The sequence below is a fragment of the Mobula hypostoma genome, chromosome 3 (genome assembly GCF_963921235.1).
Source record: "Mobula hypostoma chromosome 3, sMobHyp1.1, whole genome shotgun sequence".
Classification (NCBI taxonomy): domain Eukaryota; kingdom Metazoa; phylum Chordata; class Chondrichthyes; order Myliobatiformes; family Myliobatidae; genus Mobula; species Mobula hypostoma.
The window spans coordinates 228900514-228924846 of record NC_086099.1 but is presented as its reverse complement, the minus strand read 5'-3'; the positions used below and the strand labels follow the sequence as shown (position 1 = coordinate 228924846).

The window sequence follows — 24333 nt, the reverse complement described above, 5'->3', positions numbered from 1 at the left end:
GGAAAGAGTACAGTCAACATTTCCAGTCGAAACCCTTCAGCTGGACACCAGATGAACCCTCTGGGAGTCCTGCCTGGCCTGCTGAGTTCTTCCAGCATTTTACCGTGTTGCTCTGATTTCCAGCAGCTGCAGATTTTCTCTCGGTTGACAAACTCTATTCCATCTAGTCCTTTTACAGTAAGGGATTCCCAGTCAATATGTGGACAGTTAAAATCATCTATTGTAGCAACTGTGTTTCCTGCAACAGTCTGCGATCTGTCTACAAATTAATTCCAAAAGATCCTGGATCTCATTGAGAGAGATTTAATGGGAACTGTTCACGCAGAGGGGAGCAGTACATGGAACAAGTTATCAGAGGAAACGGTCGGGGCAGGTACATTAACAACATCGAAAAGACACTCGGTAGGTAAATGGCAAAGGTTTAGATAGGGCTGGTTTAAATGGTGGGCCGAAAGACAGTTTTCCGTGCCGTTCCACTAATCTTTCCCCGTGTCCCTTCCTTCCCTCCCACCGCCCCCCTTCGCCTGTGGACCCCCTTCTCTCCGCCTCCCCCTTCCCCCGGCCCCCGCTCCGCCTCTCGCTCGCCCTCTTCCCCTTTGTTCGTTCTCCGGACTCCCTGCTCGCTCGGCGGCAGCCACCGCTGCTGCTCTCAGCCGATAACCGGCCACAGGAGGAGGCGGCCGGGCGGCCGGGCGGCCATGGGCATCAGCCGCCTGTCGGAGCTGATCCGGGAGCGGGCGGCCGAGGCGGTCACCAACAAAACCATCCACGCCTATGAGGGTGAGTGAGGGAGGGAGACAGAGAGGGTGGGGAGAGGGGGATAGAGAAAGTCAGAGGGAAAGAGGGGGGCGGGTGGTGAAGGAGAGAATGAGGTTTGAGAGGGAGATTGGAGAGAAGGAGAGGGGAGTGGGAGAGGAGGAGTGAGTGACAGTCGAATGGGGGGAGGAGGGAGAAAGGAAAGGAGGTCGAGACGGAGGGTTTGGAGAGGAGTGAGGGAGAGGAAGGGGATAGACAGGAGAATGGGGAGAGGGAGGGGAGAGAAGGACAGAGGGGAAAGGAGAGAGAGAGGGACAGATAGAGGACAGAGGGACAGGAGAGTGGTAGGGGAAGAGAGCGAGTTTACTGGAGAGGTGTAGAGGAGGATGGGGAAAAGGAGAGGGGATAGGGATGAGAGTGAGGAATTACAGGAGATGGGGTAGGAGGGAAGGGAACAGAGAGGAGACAGAAGGGGAAGGGGCTAACATGGGGAAGGAGGGGGCTGGGGGATGGATACGAGGAGGAGGAAGGGAGAAACCCCCCCCCCCCGCCGTTGTGCCAGCTACCTGCTCTGTGAGCATGTGATGGGGGGGGGTGTTGGGCACCATCTCCCCTTCTCCGCAGATCCATTGTCCTCTCCCATTGACCCCGAGTGTTCTCTGAAAGCTAGTCAGTCCGGGAGCCGCTGACGGGTTGTGATTGTTCCCCAGGGCGTGTGATGGCGCTGGACGCCGCCGTTGTGATGAACCAGTTCCGTATGGCCCGGCCCGACAAGCGCTACCTGCATCATCTCAGGTGGGTGTCCAGAGGAGAACCTCAAACACCCCCACCTCCTCAACCTCCTCTGCCTTTCCTCCACCCCTCTACCTTCCCTTCCCCTTGATGGAGGGAGCTTCACTCAGTCCAACCCCAAAAGCATGTGATGGGATATTGTAGAGGGAGCTTCACTCCGTGACTAAACCCAGGAGAGTGTGATGGGACAGTGTGGAGGGAGTTTCACTCTGTGTCTGACCCCGGGAGTGAGTGATGGGACGGTGTGGAGGGAGTTTCACTCTGTGTCTGACCCCGGGAGTGTGTGATGGGACGGTGTGGAGGGAGTTTCACTCTGTGTCTGACCCCGGCAGTGTGTGGTGGGACAGTGTGGAGGGAGTTTCACTCTGTGTCTGACCCCGGGAGTGAGTGATGGGACGGTGTGGAGGGAGTTTCACTCTGTGTCTGACCCAGGGAGTGTGTGATGGGACAGTGTGGAGGGAGTTTCACTCTGTGCCTGACTCCGGGTGTGTGTGATGGGACGGTGTGGAGAGAGCTTCACTCTGTGTCTGACCCTGGGAGTGTGTGATGAGACGTTGTGGAGGGCGTTTCACTCTGTGTCTGACCCCCGGAGTGTGTGATGGGACAGTGTGGAGGGAGTTTCACTCTGTGTCTGACCCCAGGTGTGTGTGATGGGATGGTGTGTAGCGGGGATGTGTGAGAGGATGGTGTGTACCAGGGTTGTATGACGGGACTGTTAAAAAAAATCACCCCTTGTAATAATGATCAGAGAGGCACAGAGAGAATCTGTATTACTAACAAGTAATTTTTATTGTTTCAACTAAAAAGCACGTGGGTTCATAAACTATCTTCATGTGTGCACCCTGCTAGAACCCCTGACCCTCCATGAACAGTCAAGGAAGAGAAAAGGATATTACCCGGGAAAGGAGTCTGCACTGGCCAGGCATTGCTCGAGGTCCCGATCTCCACGTGTCCGTGGGGTCCTCCTTATCCACGATGGTTGGTCTCTGGATATTTGGAGCTCCTGACTCTTGTAGTGTTCCTCATCAATGAACCATTGGATCTCCATCCCATTGGCTCAAGGTCACCTGACCTACCTGGGTCACCTTCTAACTGGTCATTGTCCAGGGCCACGTCCAACACTGTTCCATGGCTCTGCCCACCCCAGCCTTGTGTATTTGTGTCTTTACACTCTGACTGGTCCGAACCAGCTAACTGAGGCAATCCAGGCAGAGTCTAACGAGATTACAGATTACTTCTTTGGTAGGTCTGGCACTTCACATCAAAAATAGCTACTCATCTGAGAATGGTCGCAGGTTTAGCAGATCATTACCTGAAGCTACTTGTGTCCACACTTAGGGTACGTCCGCACTACACCGGATAATTTTGAAAACGAAGCTTTTTCTCTTCGTTTTCCACCTCCCGTCCACACTGAGCCAGCGTTTTCAGCCCCCAAAAACGGAGATTTTCAGAAACGGTCTCCAGAGTGAATAAATCTGAAAATGCCGAATATCTGTTGTAGTGTGTACGGGGTAACCGGAGAGATTTAAAAACGCTGTCATGACAACAACACCACAACAACAATGCCTTTTCTGCCTCTGCTTGGTACTGCGCAAGCACTGTTATAACGCGCAGTCGGTGTGAATGGCGTGAGATGAGCTTTTTTGACTATTTAAAACGCTGTCATGACGTGCCGGAACAGATGGCGGCAGCGCGGCATTTCGTTGTTTTCTCGAACACAACCCCCCCACACAACCTAACAATTTCAGAACAGACGGCAACGAGACTGAAGCCAGAAGAGTTAGAAATGTACTCACCAAATACTTTGACCCATAGCTTACTGAATAAATAAGTATACTCACTTTGCCCTGTTTTCTGTCCTTGCTTGTATGAAGGTGGTTTACCTATTTATGCAAGTACTTCTCTGACAATAGATGTGTAACAGCCTAATGTAACATTGTATGGAAATACAAGATAACACTGATGCAGACATGTTTTATACATTTAACAAGGTGCTTTATTAATGCAACAGTGTTAGTTTTTCAATGTTCGTCGTCAGCCGGGTCATACTATCCGTGAACTCCCTGTCGGTTGCCTCCATACGCTCCAGTATCTGTTGTTTTTTAGTTTTAAGTCCTCCTGCGCGAGAGCCAACAGCAATTCCTTTAAAGTTTTTCTAGTCTGTAACTGGACAAACGCGCACCAAGTATACCGTTTCCTCTTCGCTTGTTTTCTGTGTCCTGCGCATGCCCAGTAGGAGGAGATTCGCCCAAATATCCGTCTAATGTGGGCGGAGATATTTTGAAAAATGCTTAGTGTGGACGCCTGTCATTTTTACTCGAAACCAGCGTTTTCAAAATTATCCGGCGTAGTGTGGACGTAGCCTCAGTTGCTCTGATTAGATTATCGAAGAGCAAGGATCAGTTTAAAGTCCACAAAAAGGGGGAAACAAAGACAACTAGTTTGTCTGCTTCCCCTGTCCTTGATCAGACTGCAGTTTCTTCTGGCCAACATCTCCCTCCTCTTGATCCAAAGATATTTATCTTAGGATCATTATCCTCCTCTCATTCAGTTGACTGCCCATAGGACTGTCATGGAACCCCAGTAAGTGTGCAACACTTACATTCTATAAAAAAATTACCATTTACTAACTAAATTCACCCACTTTATACTGACTTTCATCTCTGCTGTTTGATGAAAGCATTATCCTCGATTTTTCCCAGCATTTTAGCCTTCCATCCTCTCGGTTGATATACATTGAGCAATACAATTATCATAGTACATCAAATTAGTATTACAGCAGCACGTGATTCTATTCTTACCCATAGATGTATTGAACATTTGTCCCTCAATTCCAAAACTTTCTACAAAAGCCTGGGTCACTCAGTATTTCGTTTGCCTCACCAGCGTGTGTTTTAATAACTCTAGTGTGCTTAATCCATTGATGGATTACCTCCCTCACCTCCTCCACCACACGTGTCCAGTCTGCGGTCAACTGAGGAACTGATGGCAACTCAGTAACAACATAGTCCCACAGATGTGCATCTGTATCAGAGCACTGAATCTTGAAGTTCTCCTCCATTACTGTGTCTCCTGCTGGCTGAGGCAATGTTCATCCTCCAGTGGTCAGATCTAAAGTCACATTCCCTTTGGTGACATTGTGACTTTCCAAAGGGCATTGCTCTCATCCCCTGGTATAACTTGGGGCTGTTGTTGCTCTATAATATGTCTGTCCCACCAATGCATATTGTAAGAAGGACTGATTATTCACAGGCAAAGTGGACAATGAACAATTTTCATCAGTACTGAAACCACAATTTGTTCACTTCTCTTTGTCATTTATTCTGGAGAAGACCAGTGGCCTCCCCCTTGATGACATCGTGATAAATCTATCCCTTTCCCAGTGCCATTCATAACAATAGCATGTGTTGGTGGGTTACTGAAGGATGTCCATGTATTCTCATGATATTTGCCAACATTCTGAACCCTTTTCAAAGAGTAGTTTGAATTTATTCCACGTCAGGGAATGTAGAATACTGCTCTGACATAAAACCTTTCTTTTCCATCATCATAGATACCCAGTACTCTGTTGGTTATTGTAAGACTTCTAATGTGACATAATGGCACCCTTTCTCCAACCCATTCTTTTAGATGCTCTTCTGAGACCCAATTAGGAACTTGATGTACATCAAGTTGTAATGAATTAGTGCAAATCATGGTAAGCAACCAACTAGCAAATGCAGCACAGATCTCAGTTTTATGCAATTCCTTAGGCATGAGGTCTATGCAATCAATAATCAGGTTTGTTGAAATTTAACCACATCCAGAGATACCTGGGATGCATCTCGACTAATCTGATCAGTTCGTACCTGATCTTGGTAATTTTCTCCTGTAATAACCCTTACTTTCTGCAGGAGGGACAGTATCTGGGTTTCTAATTCTGCTATATCTAGGGTGTTGACTGTTGCTACCCTGATGCATAACCTGCTCCCATTAGTTCCAGTAGTGCTCTTTTCCTTCTGTTTTTGACTGGCTTAACTCACTCCTGCTTAGTTGTCTCCCAAAGAAGGTGAGTAAATAATCATTTTGTTGTAGATGAACACCAATCAGGCAGCATTATTTCAGTAAGATTAAAGATTACCTGCATATGCTGATACCCTAGTACCAAAGTGACAAATACCCCTGTATCTTCCAACACTAATCCCACCCCCCCCACCCCCGTTTGTATTAGTTGGGTCTCACTACATTTTGGCTCAGGTGTATTTTCCATCACTTGTGATGATTTTCCTAATAGTTTTGAAAACCTGGTAAGGGCCTGGCCCCTGACAAAAACACTGCTCCGTGTCCTTCAGTGTCTGCCCCATTCTACTCTCCCCATCTACTACATTCCCCTGTGGACATTTTATAATGATGGGAGCAACCTTGGGTGACCACTCCAGTCGATAGACCTCTTGTGCAGATCACTGCCCCACGCAATATTCTCATGAGTGTGATCCCACACAACTGTGATCTTACCATGGCCATCATTACCTGAAGGCTGCTCAGGAATTGGACCTACAGACTGACTCATGATTATCCCGTCTGGGATACTTCCCTCTCCACCCCTCTCCGCTTTCCGCAGGGATCGTTCCCTCCGCGACTCCCTGATCCACATGTCCCCCGCCACGGATCTCCCACCCGGCACTTATCCCTGTAAGCGTAAGTGCTACACCTGTCCCTACACCTCCTCTCTTGCCACCATTCAGGGTCCCAAACAGTCCTTCCAGGTGAGGCAACACTTCACTTGTGAGTCTGTTGGGGTCATCTATTGCATCCGGTGCTCCCGGTGCGGCCTCCTCTACATCGGTGAAACCCGACGCAGATTGGGGGACCGCTTCGTCGAGCACCTCCGCTCCGTCCGCAAAAACAGACAGGATCTCCCAATAGATGTCCACTTCAACTCTGCTTCACACTCCCATTCGGATATGTCCATACATGGCCTCCTCTACTGCCATGATGAGGCTAAACTCAGGTTGGAGGAGCAACACCTCATATACCCATCCAGGTAGTCTCCAGCCCCTTGGTATGAACATAGAATTCTCCAACTTCCGGTAAATCCCTTCCCCTATCCCTGTCACTCTGCCCCCTCCCCCAGCTACCTACCACCTCCCTCATGGTTCCGCCTCCTTCTACTACCCATTGTGTTTTCCCCTATTCCTTCTTCACCTCCCTGCCTCCCCTCCCTCACCCCTTTATCTTTCCCCTTACTGGTTTTTCACCTGGAAACTACCAGCCTTCTCCTTCCCACCCTCCCCCCACCTTCTTTATAGGGCCTCTGTCCCTTCCCTCTACAGTCCTGACGAAGGGTTCCAGCCCAGAATGTTGACTGATCGTTTCCACGGATGCTGCCCGACCTGCTGAGTTCCTCCAGCGTGTTGTGAGTGTTGCTTTGACCCCAGCATCTGCAGAGTATTTTGTGTTTACTGAATAATGTCATCTGTAAAATTTTATTGCACGGGAAATGTACCTTTGTACCTTATGGAATATATAGGGTTTTGTCCACACACATCAAGCCACCTACCCCAGTATAATACAGATTGGTGTCCTCCATTTCTCCTTTGTTGGACCGATTTCCCCGTGTCTGTTGAGAAGATTTGTTCTGTTCACTAAGTGTTCTCCAACCAGCGACATCGCTGTTGACATGTTTGTCTGCTGTACTGTCTCTGGAACAAGAATGACCGTGGCCCCAGTCATGGTTAATTTCATCGCAACAAAATGTTTAATTAAACCTGTAACACACAAGGGTAATACCTGCTGTTACTTCCAGTTTTTTTCTTAAATTATATTAAGTCCATAAATCCCGGTCAGGTATCAGGTCTCTCAGTGAGAGAGCGTTTTGGAGATAGTGATCACAATTCTATCCCCTTTACCGGAGTATTGGAGAGAGATAGGAACAGACAAGTTAGGGAAACGTTTCATTGGAATAAGGGGAAATATGAGGCTATCAGGCAGGAACTTGGAAGCATAAATTGGAAACAGATGTTCTCAGGGAAATGTACTGAAGAAATGTGGCAAATGTTCAGGGGATATTTGCGTGGGGTTCTGCACACGAACGTTCCAGTGAGAGAGGGAAAGGATGGTAGGGTGCAGGAACCGTGGTGCACAAAGGCTGTTGAAAATCTAGTCAAGAAGAAAAGAAGAGCTTACGAAAGGTTCAAGAAACTAGGTAATGATAGGAATCTAGAAGAGTATAAGGCTAGTAGGAAAGAGTTTAAGAATGAAATTAGGAGAGCCAGAAGGGACCATGAGAAGGACTTGGCGGACAGGATTAAGGAAAACCCCAAGGCATTCTATAAAATGTGAAGAACAAAAGGATAAAACGTGAGAGAATAGTGATCAAGTGTGGCAGTGGAAAAGTGTGTATGGAACTGGAGGAGATGCAGAGGTACTTAATGAATACTTTGCTTCAGTATTCACTATGGAAAAGGATCTTGGTGATTGTAGGGATGACGCAGTGGACTGAAAAGCTTGAGCATGTAGATATTAAGGAAGGGGGTGTGCTGGAGCTTTTGGAAAGCATCAAGTTGGATAAGTCACCAGGACCAGACGGGATGTACCCCAGACTACTGTGGGAGGCGAGGGAGGAGATTGCTGAACCTCTGGTGAGGATCTTTGCATCATCAATGAGGATGGGAGAGGTTCCAGAGGATTGGACAGGACAAGGGGGACAGGAGAGGTTCTGGAGGATTGGAGGGTTGCAGATGTTGTTCCCTTATTCAAGAAAGGGAGTAGGGATAGCCTAGAAAATTATAGACCAGTGAGTCTTACTTCAGTGGTTTGTAAGTTGATGGAGAAGATCCTGAGAGGCAGGATTTATGAACATTTGGTAAGGCATAATATGATTAGGAGTAATCGGCATGGCTTTGTCAAAGGCAGGTCGTGCCTTACGAACCTGATTGAATTTTTTGAGGATGTGACCAAACACATTGATGAAGGTAGAGTAGTAGATGTAGTATATATGGATTTCAGCAAGGCATTTGATAAGGTACCCCATGCAAGGCTTATTGAGAAAGTAAGGAGGCACGGGATCCAAGGGGACATTGCTTTGTGGATTCAGAACTAGACACAGAAGGCAAAGAGTGGTTGTAGATGGGTCATATTCTGCATGGAGGCCAGTGACCAGTGGTATGCCTCAGGGATCTGTTCTGAGACCTCTACTCTTTGTGATTTTTATAAATGACCTGGATGAAGAAGTGGAGGGATGGGTTGGCAAATTTGCAGTTGACACAAAGGTTGGGGGTGTTGTGGATAGTGTAGAGGGCTGTCAGAGATTACAGCGGGACATTGATAGGATGCAAAACTGGGCTGAGAAGTGGCAGATGCAGTTCAACCCAGATAAGTGTGAGGTGGTTCATTTTGGTAGGTCAAAAATGATGGCAGAATATAGTATTAATGGTAAGACTCTTGGCAGTGTGGAGGATCAGAGGGATCTTGGGGTCCAAGTCCATAGGACACTCAAAGCTGCTACGCAGGTTGACTCTGTGGTTAAGAAGGCATACGGTGCATTGGCCTTCATCAATCATGGGATTGAGTTTAGGAGCCAAGAGGTAATGTTGCAGCTATAATAGACTCTGGTCAGACCCCACTTGGAGTACTGTGCTCAATTCTGGTCACCTCACTACAGGAAGGACGTGGAAACCATAGAAAGGGAGGAGATCTACAGGGATGTTGCCTGGATTGGGGAGTATGCCTTATGAGAATAGGTTGAGTGAACTCAGCCTTTTCTCCTTGGAGCGATGGAGGATGAGAGGTGACCTGATAGAGGTGTACAAGATAATGAGAGGCATTGATTAGTCAGAGGCTTTTTCCCGGGGCTGAAATGGCTAGCACCAGAGGGCATAGTTTTAAGGTGCTTGGAAGTAGGTACAGAGATGTCAGGGGTGTTTTTTATACAGAGAGTAGTGAGTGCATGGAATGAGCTGCCAATGGCAGTGGTGGAGGTGAAAATGATAGGGTCTTTTAAGAGAGTCCTGGATGGAAACACGGAGCTTAGAAAAATAGAGGGCTGTGGGTAAGCCTAGGTAGTTCTAAGTTAAGGACATGTTCGGCACAGCTGTGTGGGTCAAGGGCCTGTATTGTGCTGTAGGTTTCCTATGTTTCTATTTTCTATTTGTTTTTCTAGACCATCCAATTGGACTCCCAATTGTCTTTGGACTCAAGACATCCATATTCCCTCACCCAATCTCATTTCGGGATAAGAGAGGCAAACACTGGCATATTTTCCTTTTCCTTTGATTTTTTTTTGATAAACTTCCCTGGTTCTCAAGATGAAGGAACTGAAAATCACCCTCTTGGTAGGACCTGTCCCATCTTCTTGAAACAGTTGCTTCATCCTGAAGTCTCCTAAATCAGAGCTATCGTGCACATCAATTGTTGCGTGCTGATGGTGATAACACATACTGAGGCATGGGTGGCCCTACCATACCCTCATTTCTCAAGGCAGTTGCCTGACTTTTAATAGGCATCACCTTCCCATTAGAGGGTTTATAGAGGGTCTTTGTATCTCCTCTTCCCACGCTGTACTCATTTCCCTCAGTACCCGTGCCTCAGTATGTGTGTGTTCAGAGGGATCAAACATTTCCAGTGCCTTTTTAGATTCATCACTCCAGTGTCCTCAACCATGTACTTGAGGCCTCTGGTCCTAAATACTCCCACTCTGATGCTGTCCGGTACACCCCTTGGAATACATTCCATAATCCGTGGGATGTTCACCTCTCCTCTGGTAACATTTGGCTAGCGTTTCCACCGGGTCCCCTCGGTTAACAGCCATCCTTGCGTTTTTCAGTTCCTCACTTGTTCCCCCACCATGTCGTTGTGTATCTGGCAATGCTGAGTGGATGTAAACACATCAGAATCAATCTCCTTTCCTCAGAGTCAGCTGGGCCATGTACTGATGATAGATGCTTGGAAAAGCTCTCGAGGATCGTCTCCGAGTACACGTGACGCGGTGCCCTTGGCAATATCTCTAAGCTGCTGTACCCCAAGTGGTGTGGTGTATGTTATATTCTGACTTTGGTTTGCTCCCCCCTCTCTGATGGTAGCTAGGGGGGCCAATCGTGCAGACGGTAGTGCCGGCTCCCGTTGGTAGGCTGTCGGTGAGAGATTCTCTGTGCCTCACTGGTTATTATTACAAGGGGTGATTCTTGTGACAAGACAGTGAGTACAGGGGGTGTGACGGGACGTGTGTATTGGGTGTGTGTGACGGGGGGGGCTGACGGAAGGTGTGTACCTCCTTCGTAAATATGCAGCCCATTTCTTTTAAACAGTGTCCGACCCTTCGTGACCTCCTGGAACATAGGGTCCATAGGGTTTTCATGGCAAGATACGGAAGTAGATTGCCAGACCTTTCTTCGCAGAGACACTGGTTCCCAGGTTGAGAACCGGCTGGGTTTGAACTCAGGACCATCTGCCTTGAAATCCAGTGCTGATGCCACCTCACCACCAGCCGGCCCCGGAGATTTCAGTCACACTGCTCACTATAAATTAGTGGAAACATTGTTTACAAGGCCTAATTGCTAACTCAACACTGTAAGGAGCCGCCCAGATTTGAAGCCAGGACCGTTCACCTCGAGTCCGGTGCTGATGCCACTATGCCACTGGCCGGCTTTGTGTACGGTGGGGGGGGGTGTGGATTCTCTGGATTCTTTCAAAAAGAGTTAGATGGAGCTCTTAAAGATAGCGGAGTGAAGGGATATGGGGAGAAGGCAGGAAGAGGATACTGATTGTGGATGATCAGCCATGAACGAGGAGTCACAGTTTGAGGATAGAGGGGAAGCCTTTTAGGACCGAGATTAGGAAAAACTTCTTCACACAGAGAGTGGTGAATCTGTGGAATTCTCTGCCACAGGAAACAGTTGAGGCCAGTTCATTGGCTATATTTAAGAGGGAGGTAGATATGGCCCTTGTGGCTACGGGGGTCAGGGGGTATGGAGGGAAGGCTGGGGCGGGGTTCTGAGTTGGATGATCAGCCATGATCATAATAAATGGCGGTGCAGGCTCGAAGGGCCGAATGGCCTACTCCTCCACCTATTGTCTATTGTGTGACGGGACGGTGTGTACAACCGAGGGGGTGTGTGTACTTTTATTTTCATTTAAAATATCTTTATTACAGTGGGCACATGGCCAAGTGGTTAAGGCATTTGACTAGTGACCTGAAGGTCATGAGTTCGAGCCGCAGCGGAGGGAACATGTTGTGTCCTTGAGCAAGGCACTTAATCACACATTGCTCTGCGATGACACTGGTGCCAAGCTGTATGGGTCCCAATGCCCTTCCCTTAGACAACAGTGGTGTCGTGGAGAGGGGAGACTTGCAGCATGGACAACTGCTGATCTTCCATACAACCTTGTCCAGGCCTGCGCCCTGGAGAGTAAAGACTTTCAGAATCCGAATCCTTTATCATCGCCAAGTATGTGGACACATACAGGGAATTTGATGTCGATTTCCCTGAGCTCTCGCTGTACAGAATCAAAAAGCAAACAAAACAATAGTGCAAATAATCGTGAACTATATACAATGAGGTATACCTGTGTATGTACAGGTGGACTTGGTTTATAATAGACTAAAATTCAAGTGTTCATAAGACTGATGGCATACGGAAAGAAACTGTTCTTGTACCTATTTGTCCTGGCATACAGTGATCTAAAGCACCTACCAGAAGGAAGGAGTTCGAACAAGTGATGTCCAGGGTGTGATGGGTCTACAATGATGCTGCTTGCTCGCTTCCCGACTCCAGATGCATATAAGTCCTGGATCCAGGGCAGCTTCACACCAATAATCCTTTCCGCAGCCCTGCCGGTTCTTTGGAGTCTATTCTTGTCTTGTTTGGTAGCTGATCCAAACCAGACAGTGATGGACAAACAGAGAACAGACTGGATTATTCCTGAATAGAATTGAATCAGCAGATCCTGAGGCAGGTTGTACTTCCTGAGTTGACGTAGGAAGTACAACCTCTGCTCAGCCTTTTTGATAAAAGTGTCTGCGTTGGGTGTCCACTTCAGGTCCTGGGAGATTGTGTCACCCAGAAACCTGAAGGTCTCCACAGCAGACACAATACTGTTGTGTATAGTGAGTGGGGGGAGTATTGGGGGGTACCTCCTGAAGTTCACTGTCATCTCCACAGTCTTGAGCGTATTTAGCTCCAGATTGTTCTGACCACACCAGAGGGCCAGCCGTTCCATCATCCGTCTGTATGCAGACTTTCCAGGTGCAGATCCATGGTCTCGCAAGACTAACGGATGCCTTAACATAATCTTTATTCCAAATTTTGTGCTACAATATATACAAATCAGTGACTAACAAAATTACTTCTCTACAGATAGACAATACTCATAAAATAAAATATTTCACCTCTGTCAATGATGGCGCTAACACTCCGCGGAGACCAACGGTCCCGAAACGCCTCTATGGTCACCATGGACAGCGTGTGTTCCCTCTCAATGGTTAACCGGACACTGACATACCCAATAAACACTGCCAGGCAGTCTGCCCGGGCAGATCCTCCCGCCACCCGCTTCCAACTCCCACAGGTGGCTGATATCGCCAGACCAGGAGCAAGTTGACAAGGACATCCTCATCCCTCCATGCCCCCCTCCTTACTGGATGACCATATATAAATAGGGTGGGGCTAAAATGTAACCAGAAGGTGAGAATCAGCCCTCGCAGATACGCAAAAAGGGCTGCAGCCTCACACACTCCAGTATATGTGGTACACGGTCTCCTCCAGCCCACAGAAGTGACACGCGGCTGGGACAAACTGAAGAACTTACTGCAGGGCACCGCTCTGTGCAGCAGCCTCCACCCCAGATCCCCCAGGGGCATGGGAAGCACCCCCTCGTAAAGGGGCTTCCACTGGTGGATCTGGGGGTGTGTGACAGGACGTTGTGTATCAGGGTTGTGTGATGAGACGGTGTGTACCAGGAGAGTGTGACGGGACGGTGTGTACTGGGAGAGTGTGATGAGACGGTGTGTACTGGGTGTGTGTGATGAGACGGTGTGTACCAGGAGAGTGTGATGAGACGGTGTGTACCAGGAGAGTGTGCTGAGACGGTGTGTACTGGGAGAGTGTGACGGGACGGTGTGTGACAGGACGGTATGTACTGGGTGTGTGTGATGGGACGGTGTGTATTGGGGGTGTGTGATGGAACGGTGTGTACCGGGGGTGTGTGACGGGACGGTGTGTATTGGGGGTGTGTGACGGGACGGTGTGTACCGGGGGTGTGTGACGGGACGGTGTGTACTGGGGGTGTGTGATGGGACGGTGTGTACCGGGGGTGTGTGATGGGACGGTGTGTATTGGGGGTGTGTGATGGGACGGTGTGTACCGGGGGTGTGTGACGAGACGGTGTGTACTGGGGGTGTGTGACGGGACGGTGTGTACCATGGGTGTGTGATGGGACGGTGTGTATTGGGGGTGTGTGATGGGACGGTGTGTACCATGGGTGTGTGATGGGACGGTGTGTATTGGGGGTGTGTGATGGGACGGTGTGTACCATGGGTGTGTGATGGGACGGTGTGTATTGGGGGTGTGTGACAGGACGGTGTGTACTGGGGGTGTGTGACGGGATGGTGTGTATTGGGGGTGTGTGACGGGACGGTGTGTACCGGGGGTGTGTGACGAGACGGTGTGTACTGGGGGTGTGTGACGGGACGGTGTGTATTGGGGGTGTGTGATGGGACGGTGTGTACCGGGGGTGTGTGATGGGACGGTGTGTATTGGGGGTGTGTGATGGGACGGTGTGTATTGGGGGTGTGTGACAGGACGGAGTGTACCGGGGGTGTGTGATGGGACGGTGTGTATTGGGGGTGTGTGACAGGACGGAGTGTACCGGGGGTGTGTGATGGGACAGTGTGTATTGGGGGTGTGTGACGGGACGGAGTGTACTGGGGGTGTGTGATGGGACGGTGTGTACTGGGGGTGTGTGACGGGACAGTGTGTAGCGGGGGTGTGTAACTGTGTGTACTGGTAGTGTATGATGGGACGGTGTGGGACGAGATGGTATGTACCAGGGGTGTGGAATGGGACAGTGTGTAGCGGGGGTGTCTTGTGGGACGGTGTGTCGCGGGGTGTGTGATGGGACGGTGTGTACCAGGGGTGTGTGATGGGACGGTGTGTACCAGGGGTGTGGAGTGGGACAGTGTGTACCGGGGGTGTCTTATGGGACGGTGTGTACCAGGGGTGTGTGACTGTGTGTATTGTGACCTGGTCCCTACACCAACCATCTGTTCCCTCTCCTTGCAGCCAGATTGTAGGTGTATTTTACCGCACTGCCAGCCTTCTCGAGAAGGGGATTAAACCGGTCTTTGTGTTCGACGGCCCGGCTCCCAGGATGAAGTCCCGCGTGGTGAGTCCAGTGCCTCGCTTGGGCCGTGTCTCCGAGGTGTTTAGGGTTCAGGGTGGCGAATGGGTCAGAGATTCAGAGAGTCACAACAGCCTGTGGGCCGAGCGTGACTGTGCTGACCAACGTTCCCATCTACGTTCAAGTTTATTGCCTCAGCTGAAAGGGCTGTTTGGGGCCTGGAGGAAGGTGACGGAGGAGGGGAGTGGGAGGGAGGGGAGGGGGAGGGAAGTGGGCAGCTGGAGGTGAGGGAGGAGGAGAGTGGGAGGGAGGTAAGGGAGAGGGGAGTAGGAGGAAGGTGAGGGAGGAGGGGAGTGGGAGGGAGGTGAGGTAGTCGGGGAGAGGGGAGGTGGAGCTGAGGGAGGAGGGGAGTGGGCAGCTGGAGGTGAGGGAAGAGGGGAGTGGACAGGTGGAGGTGAAGGAGGAGGGGAGGGAGAGGAGGGAAGATGGGAGTAGGAGGAAGGTGAGGGAGGGGGGAGTGGGAGGGAGGTGAGGGAGGAGGGGAGTGGGAGGGATGGGAGGGAAGGGAGGGAGGAGGGGAGTGGGCAGGTGGAGGTGAGGTGGAGGGGAGGGAGGAGGGGAGTGGGCAGGTGGAGGTGAGGTGGGAGGGAGGAGGGGAGTGGGAGGGAGGGGAGCGAGGAGGGGAGTGGGAGGGAGGAGAGTGGGCAGGTGGAGGTGAGGGAGGAGGGGAGTGGGAGTGAGGTGAGGGAGGAGGGGAGTTGGAGGGAGGAGGGGAGTGGGAGGGAGGGGAGGGAGGAGGGGAGTGGGAGGAAGGTGAGGGAGGAGAGAATGGGCAGGTGGAGGTGAAGGAGGAGGGGAGTGGGCAGGTGGAGGTGAGGGATGAGGGGAGTTGCAGGGAAGTGGGAGGGAGATGACGGAGGAGGGGAGTCGGAGGGAAGTGAGGGAGGAGGGGAGTGGGAGGGGGGAGGGAGGAGGGGAGTGGGCAGGTGGAGGTGAGGGAGGAGGGGAATGGGCAGGTGGAGGTGAGGGGGAGGGGAGGGAGCAGGGGAGTGGGAGGAGGGGAGGGAGGAGGGGAGTGGGCAGGTGGAGGTGATGGAGGAGGGGAGTGGGAGGGAGGGGAGGGAGGAGGGGAGTGGGCAGGTGGAGGTGAGGGAGGGGAGTGGGAGGAGGGGAGGGAGGAGGGGATTGGGCCGGTGGAGGTGAGGGGGGAGTGGAGGGAGGAGGGGAGTGGGAGGGAGGTGAGGGAGGAGGGGAGTGGGCAGGTGGAGGTGAGGGGGAGGGGAGGGAGCAGGGGAGTGGGAGGAGGGGAGGGAGGAGGGGAGTGGGCAGGTGGAGGTGAGGGAGGGGAGTGGGAGGAGGGGAGGGAGGAGGGGAATGGGCAGGTGGAGGTGAGGGGGGAGTGGAGGGAGGAGGGGAGTGGGAGGGGGGAGGGAGGAGGGGAGTGGGAGGGAGGTGAGGGAGGAGGGGAGTGGGCAGGTGGAGGTGAGGGGGGAGGGGAGGGAGCAGGAGAGTGGGAGGGAGGTGAGGGAGGAGGGGAGTGGGCAGGTGGAGGTGAGGGGGGAGGGGAGGGAGCAGGGGAGTGGGAGGGGGGAGGGAGGAGGGGAGTGGGAGGGAGGGGAGGGAGGAGGGGAGTGGGCAGGTGGAAGTGAGGGGGGAGGGGAGGGAGCAGGAGAGTGGGAGGAGGTGAGGGAGGAGAGGAGTGGGCAGGTGGAGGTGAGGGAGGGGAGTGGGAGAAGGGGAGTGGGCAGGTGGAGGTGAGGGGGGGGGAGGGAGCAGGAGAGTGGGAGGAGGTGAGGGAGGAGAGGAGTGGGCAGGTGGAGGTGAGGGAGGAGGGGAGTGGGAGGGAGGGGAGGGAGGAGGGGAGTGGGCAGGTGGAGGTGAGGGAGGGGAGTGGGAGGAGGGGAGGGAGGAGGGGAATGGGCAGGTGGAGGTGAGGGGGGAGTGGAGGGAGGATGGGAGTGGGCAGGTGGAGGTGAGGGGGGAGGGGAGGGAGCAGGGGAGTGGGAGGGGGGAGTGGGAGGGAAGGGAGGGAGGAGGGGAGTGGGCAGGTGGAGGTGAGGGGGGAGGGGAGGGAGGAGGGGAGTGGGAGGGAGGGGAGGGAGGAGGGGAGTGGGCAGGTGGAGGGAGGGGAGGGAGGAGGGGAGTGGGCAGGTGGAGGTGAGGTGGGAGGGAGGAGGGGAGTGGGAGGGAGGGGAGCGAGGAGGGGAGTGGGAGGGAGGAGAGTGGGCAGGTGGAGGTGAGGGAGGAGGGGAGTGGGAGGGAGGGGAGGAAGGAGGGGAGTGGGCAGGTGGAGGTGAGGGAGGAGGGGAGTGGGAGTGAGGTGAGGGAGGAGGGGAGTTGGAGGGAGGAGGGGAGTGGGAGGGAGGGGAGGGAGGAGGGGAGTGGGAGGGAGGGAGGAGTGGTGTGGGAGGGAGGTGAGGGAGGAGGGGAGTTGCAGGGAAGTGGGAGGGAGATGACGGAGGAGGGGAGTCGGAGGGAAGTGAGGGAGGAGGGGAGTGGGAGGGGGGAGGGAGGAGGGGAGTGGGCAGGTGGAGGTGAGGGAGGAGGGGAATGGGCAGGTGGAGGTGAGGGGGGAGGGGAGGGAGCAGGGGAGTGGGAGGAGGGGAGGGAGGAGGGGAGTGGGCAGGTGGAGGTGAGGGAGGAGGGGAGTTGGAGGGAGGGGAGGGAGGAGGGGAGTGGGCAGGTGGAGGTGAGGGAGGGGAGTGGGAGGAGGGGAGGGAGGAGGGGAATGGGCAGGTGGAGGTGAGGGGGGAGTGGAGGGAGGAGGGGAGTGGGAGGGAGGTGAGGGAGGAGGGGAGTGGGCAGGTGGAGGTGAGGGGGGAGGGGAGGGAGCAGGGGAGTGGGAGGAGGGGAGTGGGCAGGTGGAGGTGAGGGAGGAGAGTGGGAGGAGGGGAGGGAGGAGGGGAATGGGCAGGTGGAGGTGAGGGGGGAGTGGAGGGAGGAGGGGAGTGGGAGGGAGGTGAGGGAGGAGGGGAGTGGGCAGGTGGAGGTGAGGGGGAGGGGAGGGAGCAGGGGAGTGGGAGGGGGGAGGGAGGAGGGGAGTGGGAGGGAGGGGAGGGAGGAGGGGAGTGGGCAGGTGGAGGTGAGGGGGGAGGGGAGGGAGCAGGAGAGTGGGAGGGAGGTGAGGGAGGAGGGGAGTGGGCAGGTGGAGGTGAGGGGGGAGGGGAGGGAGCAGGGGAGTGGGAGGGGGGAGGGAGGGGAGGGAGGAGGGGAGTGGGCAGGTGGAGGTGAGGGGGAGGGGAGGGAGCAGGAGAGTGGGAGGAGGTGAGGGAAGAGAGGAGTGGGCAGGTGGAGGTGAGGGAGAGGAGTGGGAGGAGGGGAGTGGGCAGGTGGAGGTGAGGGGGGAGGGGAATGGGCAGGTGGAGGTGAGGGGGGAGGGGAGGGAGCAGGGGAGTGGGAGGAGGGGAGGGAGGAGGGGAGTGGGCAGGTGGAGGTGAGGGAGGAGGGGAGTTGGAGGGAGGGGAGGGAGGAGGGGAGTGGGCAGGTGGAGGTGAGGGAGGGGAGTGGGAGGAGGGGAGGGAGGAGGGGAATGGGCAGGTGGAGGTGAGGGGGGAGTGGAGGGAGGAGGGGAGTGGGAGGGAGGTGAGGGAGGAGGGGAGTGGGCAGGTGGAGGTGAGGGGGGAGGGGAGGGAGCAGGGGAGTGGGAGGAGGGGAGTGGGCAGGTGGAGGTGAGGGAGGAGAGTGGGAGGAGGGGAGGGAGGAGGGGAATGGGCAGGTGGAGGTGAGGGGGGAGTGGAGGGAGGAGGGGAGTGGGAGGGAGGTGAGGGAGGAGGGGAGTGGGCAGGTGGAGGTGAGGGGGAGGGGAGGGAGCAGGGGAGTGGGAGGGGGGAGGGAGGAGGGGAGTGGGAGGGAGGGGAGGGAGGAGGGGAGTGGGCAGGTGGAGGTGAGGGGGGAGGGGAGGGAGCAGGAGAGTGGGAGGGAGGTGAGGGAGGAGGGGAGTGGGCAGGTGGAGGTGAGGGGGGAGGGGAGGGAGCAGGGGAGTGGGAGGGGGGAGGGAGGGGAGGGAGGAGGGGAGTGGGCAGGTGGAGGTGAGGGGGAGGGGAGGGAGCAGGAGAGTGGGAGGAGGTGAGGGAAGAGAGGAGTGGGCAGGTGGAGGTGAGGGAGAGGAGTGGGAGGAGGGGAGTGGGCAGGTGGAGGTGAGGGGGAGGGGAGGGAGCAGGAGAGTGGGAGGAGGTGAGGGAAGAGAGGAGTGGGCAGGTGGAGGTGAGGGAGAGGAGTGGGAGGAGGGGAGTGGGCAGGTGGAGGTGAGGGAGGAGGGGAGTGGGAGGGAGGGGAGGGAGGAGGGGAGTGGGAGGGAGGGGAGGGAGGAGAGGAGTGGGCAGGTGGAGGTGAGGGGGGAGGGGAGGGAGCAGGAGAGTGGGAGGAGGTGAGGGAGGAGAGGAGTGGGCAGGTGGAGGTGAGGGAGGGGAGTGGGAGGAGGGGAGTGGGCAGGTGGAGGTGAGGGGGGAGAGGAGGGAGGAGGGGAGTGGGAGGGAGGGGAGGGAGGAGGGGAGTGGGCAGGTGGAGGTGAGGGAGGAGAGGAGTGGGCAGGTGGAGGTGAGGGAGGGGAGTGGGAGGAGGGGAGGGAGGAGGGGAGTGGGCAGGTGGAGGTGAGGGGGGAGGGGAGGGAGGAGGGGAGTGGGCAGGTGGAGGTGAGGGGGGAGGGGAGGGAGCAGGGGAGTGGGAGGAGGGGAGTGGGCAGGTGGAGGTGAGGGAGGGGAGTGGGAGGAGGGGAGGGAGGAGGGGAATGGGCAGGTGGATGTGAGGGGGGAGTGGAGGGAGGTGAGGGAGGAGGGGAGTGGGCAGGAGGAGGTGAGGGGGAGGGGAGGGAGCAGGGGAGTGGGAGGGGGGAGGGAGGAGGGGAGTGGGCAGGTGGAGGTGAGGGAGGAGGGGAGTGGGAGGGAGGGGAGGGAGGAGGGGAGTGGGAGGGAGGGGAGGGAGGGGGGGAGTGGGAGGGAGGGGAGGGAGGAGGGGAGTGGGCAGGTGGAGGTGAGGGGGGAGGGGAGGGAGCAGGAGAGTGGGAGGAGGTGAGGGAGGAGAGGAGTGGGCAGGTGGAGGTGAGGGAGGGGAGTGGGAGGAGGGGAGTGGGCAGGTGGAGGTGAGGGGGGAGGGGAGGAAGGAGGGGAGTGGGAGGGAGGGGAGGGGGGAGGGGAGTGGGCAGGTGGAGGTGAGGGAGGAGAGGAGTGGGCAGGTGGAGGTGAGGGAGGGGAGTGGGAGGAGGGGAGTGGGCAGGTGGAGGTGAGGGGGAGGGGAGGGAGGAGGGGAGTGGGCAGGTGGAGGTGAGGGAGGAGGGGAATGGGCAGGTGGAGGTGAGGGGGAGGGGAGGGAGCAGGGGAGTGGGAGGAGGGGAGGGAGGAGGGGAATGGGCAGGTGGAGGTGAGGGGGGAGTAGAGGGAGGAGGGGAGTGGGAGGGAGGTGAGGGAGGAGGGGAGTGAGCAGGTGGAAGTGAGGGGGGAGGTGAGGGAGCAGGGGAGTGGGAGGAGGGGAGGGAGGAGGGGAGTGGGCAGGTGGAGGTGAGGGAGGAGGGAAGTGGGAGGGAGGGGAGGGAGGAGGGGAGTGGGCAGGTGGAGGTGGGGGGAGGGGAGGGAGCAGGAGAGTGGGAGGAGGGGAGGGAGGAGGGGAGTGGGCAGGTGGAGGTGAGGGAGGAGGGAAGTGGGAGGGAGGGGAGGGAGGAGGGGAGTGGGCAGGTGGAGGTGGGGGGGAGGGGAGGGAGCAGGAGAGTGGGAGGAGGGGAGTGGGCAGGTGGAGGTGAGGGGGGAGGGGAGGGAGGAGGGGAGTGGGAGGGAGGGGAGGGAGAAGGGGAGTGGGCAGGTGGAGGTGAGGGGGGAGGGGAGGGAGCAGGAGAGTGGGAGGAGGTGAGGGAGGAGGGGAGTGGGCAGGTGGAGGTGAGGGGGAGGGGAGGGAGGAGGGGAGTGGGCAGGTGGAGGTGGGGGGGAGGGGAGGGAGCAGGAGAGTGGGAGGAGGTGAGGGAGGAGAGGAGTGGGCAGGTGGAGGTGAGGGAGGGGAGTGGGAGGAGGGGAGGTAGGAGGGGAGTGGGCAGGTGGAGGTGGGGGGGAGGGGAGGGAGCAGGAGAGTGGGAGGAGGGGAGTGGGCAGGTGGAGGTGAGGGGGGAGGGGAGGGAGGAGGGGAGTGGGAGGGAGGGGAGGGAGAAGGGGAGTGGGCAGGTGGAGGTGAGGGGGGAGGGGAGGGAGCAGGAGAGTGGGAGGAGGTGAGGGAGGAGGGGAGTGGGCAGGTGGAGGTGAGGGAGGAGGGGAGTGGGCAGGTGGAGGTGAGGGAGGGGAGTGGGAGGAGGGAGGGAGGAGGGGAGTGGGCAGGTGGAGGTGAGGGGGGAGGGGAGGGAGGAGGGGAGTGGGCAGGTGGAGGTGAGGGAGGAGGGGAGGGAGCAGGAGAGTGGGAGGAGGTGAGGGAGGAGAGGAGTGGGCAGGTGGAGGTGAGGGGGGAGGGGAGGGAGGAGGGGAGTGGGCAGGTGGAGGTGAGGGAGGAGGGGAGTGGGCAGGTGGAGGTGAGGGAGGGGAGTGGGAGGAGGGAGGGAGGAGGGGAGTGGGCAGGTGGAGGTGAGGGGGGAGGGAGGGAGGAGGGGAGTGGGCAGGTGGAGGTGAGGGAGGAGGGGAGTGGGCAGGTTGAGGTGAGGGTGGAGGTGACGGAGGGGAGTGGGCAGGTGTAGTACTCAGGGTGCTTGTAGGGATGGGTGCCGGGAGGGGGATTAGTGGGGACGGGTGATTGAACAGGGGAATCACGGAGCGAGCGATTCCTGTGGACACTGGAGAATGGGGGAAGGTTAAGATGTGTTTGGTGGTCGGATTCGTTTGAAGGTGGTAGGAGTTGCAGAGAATGATGTATTTGGTGGCAGGTGAGGACAAGACGAAGTTAAGGCAGCGGAGAGATGGGGTGATACAAAGCCCCCCAACATTTTGTATGTGTCACTTGGGATTTCCAGCAGAATCTCTGGTGTTTCTGATTTGAAGGGGGAACCAGCTGCTGGTGGTGGTTCCCAGCCCCCAGTGGCCCTGTTCCCACAGGGAGAGATGGGGGCCTCGGGTCTCGAGGGTTTTGTGGGTAGCCGTGGTTGGTGCCAGTGCTGGGGGTGGGGGAGCCTTGCCGTGGGGTCAGACATCACAACAGCACAGGAACAGGCCTTCACACAGGCAAGGCTGATGTCGGAAACGTGATAGATTCCGCCGATGCTGGAAATGCGAGCTACACACACAATATACTGGCTCGGCAGCACCTATGGAAATGAGTACAGTCAACGTTTCAGGAGTTTGCTGAGACAAGTGTTGAGCATAAAGAGGGTTGTTGGAGCTACACTTACCCAGGCAAGTGGGGAGTGTCCTGTCCCCTCACACTCCTGACATGCCCAACTTCAACTTTATTGTCATCTGACTGTACATTTATACAACCATACGAGACAGGGTTCCTCCAGACCACGGTGCACCCACAAAACACATAAAACAAAATATTACCACAAATAAGTGAATAAAATATCATTCAAAATACATGTAGTGTGCAGCACAGGTAAACAGTAAACAGCTCTCTGTCCCAGTGACGAGATCTCGGTGGTGACAGGGTATCCACTGGTCTCCCAGCCTGAGGGAAGAAGCTGTCACCCAGTCTGCCAGTCCTAGTCCTGATGCTCCTGAACCTCCTTCCTGACGGTAGTGGGTCAGAGAGATTGTGGGATGGGTGTTAGGGATCTTCCACAATGTTCAGGCCCTTTGTCCGCAAAGCTCCCGGTAAATGTCAACAACAGGAGGGAGACCCCGGTGATCCTCTCGGCGGTTTTTACTGTCCTCTGTAGGGTTTTTACCATCCTCTGTAGGGTTTTACCATCCTCTGTAGGGTTTTACTGTCCTCTATGAGGTTTTTACTTTCCTCTGTAGGGTTTTACCGTCCTCTGTAGGGTTTTACTGTCCTCTGTGGGGTTTTACTGTCCTCTGTGGGGTTTTACCGTCCTCTGTAGGGTTTTACCGTCCTCTGTAGGGTTTTACTGTCCTCTGTGGGGTTTTACTGTCCTCTGTAGGGTTTTACCGTCCTCTGTAGGGTTTTACCGTCCTCTGTAGGGTTTTACTGTCCTCTGTGGGGTTTTACCGTCCTCTGTAGGGTTTTACCGTCCTCTGTAGGGTTTTACTGTCCTCTGTAGGGTTTTACCGTCCTCTGTAGGGTTTTACTGTCCTCTGTAGGGTTTTGCGGTCCGATGCCTTGCAGCTTCCGTACCTCACAATGATGTACACAGACAGGACAGTCTCAATGGTGCTCCTGTAGGATGGGGGCCGGGAGCGTCACACACCTCCCGTCTCAGAACGTGTAGACGCTGCCTGAATAGTGAGGAGGTGTTGTGGGTTCAGGTGAGTGTCTCCCACTGACTGTGGCTGCTCTGGTCTCTTCCTGTCCACAGCTGCGCAAGAGGCTCGGCTGGAGACCCACCCTGGAGAATGAGGAACACGCGTGTTCAACAGCCCCAGAGAGCGCGGAACACGCGTGTTCAACAGCCCCAGAGAGCGCGGAACACACATGTTCAACAACCCCAGAGAGAGCGGAACACGCGTGTTCAACAGCCCCAGAGAGCGCGGAACACGCGTGTTCAACAGCCCCAGAGAGCGCGGAACACACGTGTTCAACAACCCCAGAGAGAGCGGAACACGCGTGTTCAACAGCCCCAGAGAGCAAGGAACACATGTGTGGATCAGCCCCAGAGAGAGAGGAACACACGTGTACTACAGCCCCGGAGAGAGGGGGATGTGTGTGTATAACGACCATGGAAAGGGAGGAACGCGCATGGAGACCGACCCCAGGGGGATCCAGATTAGTCATGGAGAGCGAGGGACTTGTGCGGAAGCCTGGCGGGGAGAAGGAGGGACCAGGCCCCAACAGCCACCAGCAGGACTGTAAAGGTGAGTGGGGAGGGGCTGTGCCGGGGATCTGGGCTCCCCCCGTGGAACCTGGACCAGGAGGTGGCTCAACCGAGCATTATGGAGCGTGGAGGGAGCTGGCGATCTGTCACCCCAGCAACTCAGCGCACAGCTCAGTCCCTATGGCCCACCCCTCGAACCCCTCCCCCACAGCCCACCCCTCGATCCCCTCCCCCACAGCCCACCCCTCGATCCCCTCCCCCACAGCCCGCCCCTCGATCCCTCCCCCACGGCCCACCCCTCGATCCCTCCCCCACGGCCCACCCCTCGATCCCCTTCCCCACGGCCCACCCCTCAATCCTTCCCCACAGCCCACCCCTCGATCCCCTTCCCCACGGCCCACCCCTCGATCCCCTTCCCCACAGTTCACCCCTCAATCCCTCCCCCATGGCCCACCCCTCTATCCCTCCCCCACGGCCCGCCCCTCGATCCCCTTCCCCACGGCCCGCCCCTCGATCCCCTCCCCCACGGCCCACCCTCCCCCATTGATTCCCTGACACGCCTGTCACCACTCTCACTCGCACACACTCACACACTCACACACACGCTCACACTCGCACTTGCACGCACAATCGTACTCGCA

The 24333-nt window shown here is 55.8% G+C and overlaps 1 protein-coding gene across 2 annotated transcripts in view; it reads left to right on the top strand.

The window, feature by feature from the left end:
• The first annotated feature begins 531 nt into the window (after positions 1-531).
• LOC134343686 (probable flap endonuclease 1 homolog) overlaps positions 532-24333 on the top strand; it is a 67816-nt gene continuing 44014 nt past the window's right edge. For both annotated transcript variants that reach the window (XM_063042440.1, XM_063042439.1), the window contains exons 1-4: positions 532-780; positions 1467-1551; positions 14805-14907; positions 23237-23732. In XM_063042440.1, coding sequence (XP_062898510.1) covers positions 699-780; positions 1467-1551; positions 14805-14907; positions 23237-23732 — 766 coding nt within the window. In that variant the 5' untranslated portion in view covers positions 532-698. The remainder of the gene's footprint in view (positions 781-1466; positions 1552-14804; positions 14908-23236; positions 23733-24333) is intronic.